Raw genomic sequence first — 12168 nt, forward strand, 5'->3', positions numbered from 1 at the left:
TTTGGTGTGTTTCTCATGATGCCTGGTTCCTTGGTGTTGATTTCTGACTATGGTGAATGTCACGTGCTTTGTTTTGCTGTGATTTGTGCCTGTGTGATTTGAGACAGAGATGGTGCCTGTGTTGATTTACATATTTTCATGTCACTTAGCCTTACATTTGTCTGTCTTAGCCAGTGTCATGGGAGAATGTGTTGACTTGAACTTGTGTATTTCATTGTAGAGTGTGGTGAGCCCCATTTGAGATGGGGGTGCTGCTCTATATAAGCCTGCATTTTATGATTATTGTCATGATCATTCTTCTTCTTCTGCGTTTGTCAGCTGCAACTCCCACGTTCACTCGCATGTTCACAAGTAGGCTTTTACATGTATGATTGTTTTTACCCCACCATGAAGGCAGCAATACTCCGCTTTCGGGGGTGTGCATGCTGGGTATGTTCTTGTTTCCATAACCCAACGAATGCTGACATGGATTACAGGATCTTTAACATGCGTATTTGATCTTCTGCTCGCGTATACACACGAAGGAGGTTCAGGTTCAGGCACTAAGCAGAACTGCACATATTCGAGATTCGAACCCGGGACCCTCAGACTGAAAGTCTAACGCTTTAACCACTCGGCTATTGCACCCATCGATCATTATTATCAAGAGTACTGGGGTACAACTATGAGGGAAGGTGAGGGTGGCGGGGAAGGACTGACCTGCATCATGCACTGCACGCCCAGTCTGAAGCTGGTGGCCACAGTGCAGTTGTAGAAGGACCTGGCCTTGCGCGCCATGAAGAAATGGTCTGCGTCCGATGACAGCAGGGAGCGCAGGTTGTCCGACTGCTTGCCCTGAAGGCGTCATCATCATCATCATCATCATAACCGCCATCATCAGCAGCATCAGCACCACCATCATCGTCATCATCATCATCATCATAACCGCCATCATCAGCAGCATCAGCACCACCACCACCACCACCACCATCATCATCATCATCTCTGTCGTCACCACCATCATCATCAACATCAGCACCACCATCATCGTCATCATCATCAGCATCACCATCATCGTATTCATCATCACCATCATCATTGTCAGCATCATTATCGTTGTCACCACCATCATCATCAGTATCATCATCATCATCGTCACCACCATCACCATCATCATCACCACCACCATCATCATCATCATCATTATCAGCAGCAGCACAATCATCTGATATCATGATGGTTTTACATCATCAGAGAGAGAGAGAGAGGTAGAGAAAGGGAGGGAGGGCAGGTGTGTGTGTGTGTGTGTGTGTGTGTGTGTGTGTGTGTGTGTGTGTGTGTGTGTGTGTGTAGGCGCGTGCATCTATATATATATATATATATATATATATATATATATATATATATATATATATATATATATAAAAGATAAAATGAAAAGAAGATGGAAAAAAAAGAGTGTGTAAGTATAAGTGGACTGACCACAATGACGTTGCCGCAGACCATGAGTCCCACATTCTTGGTGATGTGCGAGACAAAGTCCACCAGGATGGGGCGGGTATCTGGCTGTCCAGTCAGCACCAGCACCTGAGGCCTGCCGTCATCATCATCATAATTATCATCATCATCACAAAGTCCACCAGGATGGGGCGGGTATCTGGTTCTCCAGTCAGCACCAGCCCCCGAGGCCTGCCGTCATCACCATCATCATCACCGTCATCTTCATCACCATCAACTTGATCATCACCATCATCACATTATATTGTACTGCACTGTTTTGTACTACACTGCATTCTATTGGACTGTACTAGACTGTATTGTACTGTACTTTATTCCTTTGTACTATATTGCATTGTGTTGGAAATGGTGTTCCAAGTACAATATTCAGAATCCACATACAAGATAAATGTGCATGTTGCGACACAATGTAAACACTGATTTGCTGAAGCGTGCTGCTTTTCATGACTCAACAAGATCCTGGATGAAACAAATGAAGTCACAGATTTTCTGCAGGCAATTTTTCGCAATAATGCCGATTGGCAGAAAAAGCAGATTCAAGTCTACCTATGCTACATGATTTTCTGTTTTTAATTCTATGGATCCATACTGTAAAAAAAAACAACAAGAGAGGCTTGTGATACACTTAAAAATTTTTTTTTTTAAATCGTTAAAATGTGTTCTGAATTTGTTTATATAAAAAAAAAGAAAAAAAAAAGGAGGGCTGAGTGTAGATTCGAACCCGGCATGTTCGGGTAGGAAGAAATTGTCTTACTCCCTGCACTACTGCGGATCCACAAATGACGTTCAAAAATTAATATCTAAGCATGCTTTTTTAAGGGCGATAAATCGATTGCAGTATTTCAAGTGACAACGCTGTTTAAATGACATCATTTGGGTGTATCTCGGGCATTTAAAAATTCTTTAAGGGCAATTAAGAATTCTTTATAGTCTGCAGTAAAGGAGACGTGGCTATCGCCATAATCAAACTGCAACATTCAGCTGTTTTTCTCTAGATCTAGACAGATGTACAAGTTTAGTTACACTCGCCAGGAATGTAAGACACAGTCAATTTAATTTCTCTTTTATGCTCATTCTAGTTAATTGAGTATCCATTTTAAAAGATTCATATGCAGTAAACACGTCAATGATGTAGTCTGTGTCACTGTATGTGTTCTGTCCAGAATTTGTATTTCTTTCTTGTGAACAACAGAATCAAGGTCACGCCATCACGCACTAAGCATCGCCATCGCTACTGCAACTATGATGCGGTTATATGGTGTTTTCGGAATCCCAGCAATGGCTTCAACGAAATAAACCTTAATGATACAGAAAACATGGCTTAATTTGGGAGATTTACAAACTCTTATTGTTATGACCGTGAAGATTTTTTTCCCTACGATTTTTAAGCCAAAATTGGTACTGACGAACAAAGTATTTCCAGAGAAAATGGCAATGTTAAAGTTTACCACAGACACACAGAGACAGACAAACTCATACACACACAAACAACCAAACACCAGGTTAAAACATAGACTCTGTTTACACAAGTGTGTTAAAAAAATAAAAAAAATAAAAATTAAAAAACAAACAAAAAAACAAACAAAACCAAAAAAAAACTGACCTGTATGTTTTGACATGGTCTTCGGTGCGCAGCAGCTTCAAGGCAAACTTGAGGGCTTTGCGGTACACATGGGCCTGTCCTGAGGAGCCCCAGTTCACATCTGCAAAACAGGTCAACATGCCGCATCACACCTGTCAACTGTTCAAATCAAATCATGCTGCCTACAGCCCAGCCATTTCGGGGCTTAATACAACAACTATAATTTCTTAGAACCAGTCAACTGTTAAGAAAAAAAAAGTTCAAACTTAAAATCACTTCAAAGCAAACCAGACTGAAATTTATTCATACCAAACACAAAGCCAAACAGAGCCAAAAGTTCATGTTACACCTCTAATGAAAGAGACAGATGATGATCCTGATATCAATATTCAATTTGGATCTCTGTTGTTTTGTTGGGATTTTTTTCTTCTTCAGGCATCATGCTCTCTGTTAAATGGCGCACGTCAAGGGTTTTGTTAAAATTTCAAGGCTTTTCTTCTTCAAGACTTTTCCAGCCCTGGAAATGGTTCTCTCACTTTTCAAAGGCTTTTTCAGACTTCCTTGACTGTATAAACCCTATAACATGCACACAAACACACAAGACAAATAACATCATCATTGCCATGACAGCAGAATGATGACAAGCATAATCATGACAGCATAATGAACACAAACATTATCACAGTTATTGTAACAGGACAGGCGACTCACTTGGCTTGACGTATCTGAGATACACACAGAACAGCAAACAATGGACACACAGACACACACACACAGACGACAAACACTATCACTGACTTGGCTTGACGTATCTGAGGTACACACAGAACAGCTTAACAATGGACACACAGACACACACAGATGACAAGCACTATGACTCACTTGGCTTGACGTGTTTGAGGTACATGCAGAGGGAGCAGATGATGAAGGCACACACCAGGGCCATGGGCCAGCTGATGAGGAACATGACCACGATACAGATCACAAACCCCAACAGGCTCACCCACTTGTTGTAGTAACGGAACCCAGGACGCCACCCTGAAACAGTCACCAGTACAAAGTCAACATGATGGTAGCAGTGCAGACGTACTCATGGCGTTCCACTTTTCATCAGATTATGCACTCAAGGAGTGTAAGCACAATAGCCGAGTTGTTAAAGCATTGGACTTTCAATCTGAGGGTCCCGGGTTCGAATCTCGGCAACATGCATGCAGAAGATCAAATACACACATTAAAGATCCTGTTATCTATGTCAGTGTTCCGTGGGTTACAGAGACACAAAATACCCAGCATACATCAACCATGACAGAGTCATCAGCAAACTGATGTTGGTCAAGTAATGGAAAGAAGAAAAGGAGTTGAAAGAACTCTTTATCTATTAAAACCAACCCGCGTTGATACAGAATCACATGCACACCAGTGACAAGTGACATGTAAGTGACGAGGATACTTTGATATTCTCTCTTCTGCTTGTATATCATAAATCTTTAAAAAAATTAAAATAATTTTTTATATTTTTTAAAATATATAAAAAAGAGAAAAGAAATTAAAAAAAAACCCCAAAACAAAGAGGAACAGAGAAATATATGACAGCAGTATGTTGGCTTTTCTTTTACCAGCAACATAGTGACCACCAAAATTTGTAGTCAACAAATGTCTCTTCTCCAAACACTCTGTACCAGTAACTCTTTCACCTACACAGTCACAGACATATAGGCAGGGATTAAGAGAAAACACTGCAATGTTGCATACAAATACACTCCCACAGACATGGAGCTGACACAAGCCACCACAGCAAAGTGGTTAGTGTAGCAGACTGACCACTAGGAGGATGTGGGTTCGAGCCCCATTAGAGATTTTTTTTTTTTCAGCCTTCCCAGAGCTGAGTGTTCTAAGGGCTCAAATGGGAAGGCTGGGACCACACAGCAGAGGGTCATCCACTTCACGTATGCATTTTCTGGAGTGATGCTCAAATTTCCTGATCACCACTATAGGTGTCTAAATCTCTCACCCTGGCTGACAGTGGGATATATATGTCCCAAACCTAAGCAGGTGCATTGGGTTACGCTGCTGGTCAGGCATCTGCTCAGCAGATGTGGTGTAGCGTATCAGGATTTGTCTGAATGCTGTGATGCCTCCTTGAGCTACTGATACTGATACTGTGTTCGTGTATGATGTACATGTATGTTTGTTGAAACCTTCTGTTTCAAAACGCCACAAGCTCCATGCCTGGGATGGGAGGTACAAGCGTAAACCTGATTATCATCACAAAAACCAACAATCAGGAAACGGACAGAAGAAATACTGACACTAACCAGACCCCCATTGCAGCATCTTCATCACACCCCCCACCATCACTGAAGAAAGAAGAAAACAGTGATAAACAGTTGTCCCTAACCACAGTGACGCTGTACACCTGCAACCTGAGCTCACCTGGAGTGTTGGCCATGCTGACATCAAAGCAGGAGAAATTGATGAGGGCGTAGGTGGCCAGGAAAAACATGGAGATCAAAGGAGCAATGAAGTTCAAATCACCTGCAAAACAACAATCCACTTAAGAGCTGTCACCACATTCATGATTTGTGTAACAGAAAATAACCCATGGCAATAAAAGTGTTGGCTGGCAAATTTCTGTAGAAAAATCCACTTTGATAGTAAAGCAAATACAACTGCAGAGAGACAGAAAAAAAGAAAGAAAAAAAAAAGGGTGCTGCACTGTGGCAATGTGCTCTCCCCAGTGGCAGTAGGTTGATTTTCACACAGAAAATCTGTTGTGGCAAAAAAGTTAATACAATATAATACAATAGTTGTCAAGCCATTTGTCCAGTATCTATGGAGACAATCTCTCAAAATGATTGTACTGATCACAGTAACTTTTTACCAGTTTTCAACATACTTTAATAGATTTTGCTGTACTTCATTCAATAACAGCCACAAGAATTTCTGGTACACCTTTATCCAGTCATTTGGTCAAATCATGGAACATTCTTCATTATTATGTCATGGTGATCCTCCAAAATCACCACACTCTGATCCATTCTGGACACAACAATCTTTATTGTCCCTTGTGTGTGTGTGTGGGGTGTATGTGTGTGTGTGTGTGTGTGTGTGTTGCGGCTCATGTACGTTTATGTGTATTTGACTCTGTGTGTGTGTGTGTGTGTGTGTGTGTGTGTGTGAGTGGTGTGGAAGCTGCGATACGTAGCCTAGAAATGAGTGTGTGGAGGAGGGGGGTAGAGGAGGTGCAGGGTAATGTGTGAATGTGTGTGTGTGTTGGGGCTCATGTACATTTATGTGTATTTGACTCTGTGTGTGTGTGTGTGTGTGTGTGTGTGTGTGTGTGAGTGAGTGGTGTGGAAGCTGCGATACGTAGCCTAGAAATGAGTGTGTGGAGGAGGGGGGGTAGAGGAGGTGCAGGGTAATGTGTGTGTGTGTTGGGGCTCATGTACGTTTATGTGTATTTGACTGTGCTTTTGTATCTGTGAAACTGCATGTTTGGTGTATATCTGTTATGCTTATGTGGGTGTATGTGTGAATGTGTGTCTCCATGTTTTACATTTATTTGCTTATTTAACATCATTGTTGTCTTTTTTATTTATTATTATTACTACTACTACCTTTTTTTTTAAATATTATAATTATTATTTATTTATGTACGCTTATAGCTGACTTCATCAAGTTTTTGCACCTTATACATATTATTAGTAGTAGTATTTAAAAAAAAAAAAATGTATTTATCTATTATGTATTCACCCCCCCCCCCCCCCCCCAAGGCCTGACTAAGCATGTTGGGTTACGCTGCTGGTCAGGCATCTGCTTGGCAGATGTGGTGTAGCGTATATGGATGTGTCCGAACGCAGTGACACCTCCTTGAGCTACTGAAACTGAACTGAAACTGTCCCTTAAAGAGAAACTGCAAATGACTTTGTAAAGTGCTTAGAGCTCGGTCTCTGACCAAGGATGAGCACTATTTAAGCATGCTTATCAATCAATCAAGAATAATTTGCATGCTCAGACAGACACACGCCCACTGAACACCTACCAATCAAAGCAACCAGCACTCTGAAACAGAGACACGCCCACTGAACACCCACCAATCAGAGCAACAAGGACACTCAAACCAGAGAAACATCCACCAAGCATCCACCACACACTCAGAGACACGCCCACAGGGCACCCACCACACAAACAGACACACCCACCAAGCACCCACCAATCAGTGTAGACCCACCCGCAGAGCACCCACCACACACTCAGAGACACGCCCACCGAACACCCACCAATCAGAGTGAAGACCATGCCCAGGAAGAAGACGAGGCAGTTGCAGCGCCAGGACACACCGCCATTCCTCCCGGGGTATTGGGTGAACCAGTCCAGCTTGGGGAAAATCTTGTCCTGACACACGGCCTGCAGGGAACACACCACACCTCCTGGTCAAACTGTCGTGTATACATGTCACTGCTGTTCAAGTATCGTGATACTGGTTTGAAGCGGAGTGATGGCCTATAGGTAACGTGTCCGCCTAGGAAGCGAGATCTGAGTGCACTTGTTCGAATCACGGCTCAACCACCGATATTTTCTCCCCCTTCACTAGACCTTGAGTGGTGGTCTGGACGCTAGTCATTTGGATGAGATGATAAACCAAGTTCCTGTGTGCAGCATGCACTTAGCACAAGTATAAGAACCCACAGCAACAAAAGGGTTGTTCCTGGCAAAATTCTGTAGAAAAATCCACTTCGATAGGAAAAACAAATAAAACTGCACGCAGGAAAAAACAACAACAAAAAATGGATGAGGCTCTCAGTGTAGCGACACGCTCTCCCTGGGGAGAGCAGCCCAAATTTCACAGAGACTCTGTTGTGACAAAAAGCGAAATGCAAATACAAAGTATTGTGATTCTGGTGTTGAACTGTTGGGATATGATATGTATCATTTAGGTATTGTGATGCATGATATGTATGACCACTGTTGTGTCTGATTTATTAGCTTTTTTTTTTTTTTTTTTTTTTCGTATGTGTATGTACATAAATTAGTGTTTCAGTGTTTGGCTGGGTGTCTGTGCAGGGTTATACGCATGTTATTCTATTGTTTAAACGCATGTTGTACACTTGAGTTTTTACATTGTACAGCACAACTGAGCATGATTTTACATGGAAAGGCACAACATATATTTGACGATTATTGTGATTATTATTCAGGGCACTTCTTGCTGCCTCGGGACAACACCAATCCTGGCCTCAGGCTGCCTAGAAAAAAAAAAGGTTAAAAACAGGTGATGGGACAGAGGGCATAGTGCAAGGAAGAAGAACGAGAGGAAGACAGAAAAAAAAACCAGGGATGATATGATAATGTCCCAGAATGGACAGGCCTGAGACTGAGCAACACAATGGGAGAGATGAGGAACAGCGATGCCTCTACAGTCAGGCACAGTGGGATAGAAAAAGAACTGGAACAAAAGCACCACTGTGATCTGATTTGTAGACTGATCTAATACTTGACAGAGATGAAAGGAGATACATTAAGCGTCAGTTAAGTCACTTTTGCATCAAAAACATTTTATTCGGGCCAAAATCTGAATCGTTTGGCTTCTTGACACTGCTGTGTATCAATATAAAGCAATTAAGCAAGTTACACTTGTCTTACACTTTCTCTCACAACAAACAAACATACACAAAACTCAAAGCTATATGGCAGACAACCAAACCTTCCTGTGCACATCTGGGTGACTAAATGCTAGGTTTGATTTTCACTTCAAACTTGGGAGAAATGGTGAGAGGGGATTCGAGCCCAGACCCTCATGGTCATTGTACAGACAGATAAGCATTTTAACCATCCTGCCACCTTCCTCTTATAAACCGATGTCTGATGCAGCACGAACTTGGCGCACATAAAAAAGAACCCACGGCAACCTAAGTGTTGTCCTTTGGCAAAACTGTGTTGAAGAAATCCACTCTGATAGATACACAAATATAAATGCAAGCACTCATGGCCAAAGTGCACTGAACTGTGTTGTTGGTCAGGCATCTGCCAAGCAGTTGCTGTGTAATGTATAGTATGGATTGTCTGTGTGCAAGCAGTGACGCCTCCTTGAGGAGCTGCAAGCTGTGCACATTACCTGAAAGACTTTAGGTGCAGACACCAGGCTGGCCAGGGCTGAAGAGAGAGTGGCAGAGAAGATGCCAACTGTCACCAGAGGGCCGAACGCTGACGCAATCATCATCACCTGAAAACATCACACTGCACATCATCACCTGAAAACATCACACTGCACATCATCACCTGAAAACATCACACTGCACATCATCACCTGAAAACATCACACTGCACATCATCACCTGAAAACATCACACACACACATCATCACCTGAAAACATCACACTGCACATCATCACCTGAAAACATCACACACACACATCATCACCTGAAAACATCACACTGCACATCATCACCTGAAAACATCACACTGCACATCATCTCCACACAAAAGACGACACCACATTCATCACTTTAGGTCGTCAGACTAAACCTATTAATCTTCAAAGAATTAGTACCAGCAGGTCGTCAGACTCACTCTGTAATCTTCAAACAGCCCAAACCAACAGGTCGTCAGACTCACCTTGTAATCCTCAAACAGCTCAAACCAACAGGTCATCAGACTCACTCTATAATCTTCAAACAGCCCAAACCAACAGGTCGTCAGACTCACTCTGTAAACTTCAAACAGTCCATACCAACAGGTTGTCAGACTCACCTTGTAATCCTCAAACAGCCCATACTTGCAGCCCCCCTCCACCAGAGAGCAGTTGGCCACGTTGGCCATGGAGTAGACGTAGGGTTGGGCAGTGGAGGCAGAAGGCACAAGAGTGGTGGTGGAGATGTTGAAGGAGGACGGCCCAAACATGGTGGTGAGGTAAGACAGGGTGCTGTTGTCCAACGTGGGCAGGACAGTGGTGTGGAGCACCTCGCTCAGGGGTTCGTACCCATTGGCCACCCGCAAGACGCTGCCCCCCAGCAGGATGGCCACCATGATGTAGACAGCCGTGCTGATCAAGATGGCAATCAGCGTGCCTTTGGGGATCGCCTTGGCCGGGTCCTGGACCATGACGCATACAAACACCAGTGACAGAGGACCATCATCTTTAACACAGCACATCCACATCAGTGATAGTGATACAGGACCATCATCCACTAACACCACACCCACATCAGTGATACAGGACAGTCATCCTCTAACACACCACGCCCACATCAGTGATACACGACAGTCATCCTCTAACACACCACACCCACATCAGTGATACAGGACCATCATCCTCTAACACACCACACCCACATCAGTGATACAGGACCATCATCCTCTAACACACCACACCCACATCAGTGATACAGGACCATCATCCTCTAACACACCACACCCACATCAGTGATACAGGACAGTCATCCTCTAACACACCACACCCACATCAGTGATACAGGACCATCATCCTCTAACACACCACACCCACATCAGTGATACAGGACCATCATCCTCTAACACACCACACCCACATCAGTGATACAGGACAGTCATCCTCTAACACACCACACCCACATCAGTGATACAGGACCATCATCCTCTAACACACCACACCCACTTCAGTGATACAGGACCAGTCATCCTCTAACACACCACACCCACATCAGTGATACAGGACCAGTCATCCTCTAACACACCACACCCACATCAGTGATACAGGACCATCATCCTCTAACACACCACACCCACATCAGTGATACAGGACAGTCATCCTCTAACACACCACACCCACATCAGTGATACAGGACCAGTCATCCTCTAACACACCACACCCACATCAGTGATACAGGACAGTCATCCTCTAACACACCACACCCACATCAGTGATACACGGACAGTCATCCTCTAACACACCACACCCACATCAGTGATACACGACAGTCATCCTCTAACACACCACACCCACATCAGTGATACACGACAGTCATCCTCTAACACACCACACCCACATCAGTGATACACGACAGTCATCCTCTAACACACCACACCCACATCAGTGATACACGACAGTCATCCTCTAACACACCACACCCACATCAGTGATACACGACAGTCATCCTCTAACACACCACACCCACATCAGTGATACAGGACCAGTCATCCTCTAACACACCACGCCCACACCAACATCAGTAATACAGGGCTATCACCCGCCAACAGACCACACTCACACAAACATCAACACTGCTGTATCATATGTACAGCAGTAGTCTTATGGTATAGCCCAAGATTAGGAAACAAGGATCCCAGGCTTGATTCATGTTAGGACTGGGACTTTTACTCTCCCTCCCTACCTTCACTAGACCTTCAGTGGTGGTAGCAGCCTAAGTGTTACACTTTCAGAGATGATTAACTGAAAACTTTTAATTTCTATGCAGCATGCACTTTGCAAATCTAAACGAACCCATGGTAACATGAGAGGCTTAATTATTGTGTTTTTTTTAAAATTTTATAATACATATGTATGTGGGTAATAAATTCACTCATAGAAACAGATGAGCTGTGTCCTGGGGAAAGCAGCCTGAATCTCATGCTGAGAAATCTCTTGCAGTAAGAAAGTAGAAGAACACCACACAGGACAACAACACAACACAACAACAGTGACAGCAACACAGGGACGTGCCCACCTTCAGGTCCCCAGATATATTGGCTCCAGCCAGGATGCCGGTGGCTGCAGGGAAGAACACGGAAAACACAGCGGCAAAGTTCACGTCACCACGATAGTCGCTGAAGGCATTGGTTTGCAGAACCTCCACTGCCAAAACAGGAACAGAAAGAACATCACTCAGTTTTCAAGGAACATGTCAAAAAAGAGGGTAAAAAGGATATGGCTCAGTTTTCATGGAACATGTAAAAAAAAGAGGGTAAATAGGATATCGCTCAGTTTTCATGGAACGTGTAAAAAAAAAGAGGCTAAAAAGGATATCGCTCAACTTTGATGAAACATGTAAAAAAAAAAAAATTTTTTAAAGAGGGTAAAAACATACCAACATCATAAACACAGAGAAGAAAG

General features: G+C 43.3%; 1 protein-coding gene across 3 annotated transcripts in view; it reads right to left on the minus strand.

The window, feature by feature from the left end:
- LOC143297387 (solute carrier family 12 member 1-like) overlaps positions 1-12168 on the minus strand; it is a 79185-nt gene that overhangs the window by 31523 nt on the left and 35494 nt on the right. For all 3 annotated transcript variants that reach the window (XM_076609705.1, XM_076609704.1, XM_076609706.1), the window contains 9 exons: positions 11783-11910; positions 9831-10172; positions 9195-9302; positions 7360-7486; positions 5513-5614; positions 3962-4117; positions 3101-3200; positions 1462-1573; positions 700-834 (listed from right to left, as the gene is read on the minus strand). In XM_076609705.1, the coding sequence (XP_076465820.1) occupies positions 700-834; positions 1462-1573; positions 3101-3200; positions 3962-4117; positions 5513-5614; positions 7360-7486; positions 9195-9302; positions 9831-10172; positions 11783-11910 (1310 nt within the window). The remainder of the gene's footprint in view (positions 1-699; positions 835-1461; positions 1574-3100; positions 3201-3961; positions 4118-5512; positions 5615-7359; positions 7487-9194; positions 9303-9830; positions 10173-11782; positions 11911-12168) is intronic.

The sequence above is a fragment of the Babylonia areolata genome, chromosome 22, assembly GCF_041734735.1.
Source record: "Babylonia areolata isolate BAREFJ2019XMU chromosome 22, ASM4173473v1, whole genome shotgun sequence".
In the NCBI taxonomy this organism is placed as follows: Eukaryota; Metazoa; Mollusca; class Gastropoda; order Neogastropoda; family Buccinidae; genus Babylonia; species Babylonia areolata.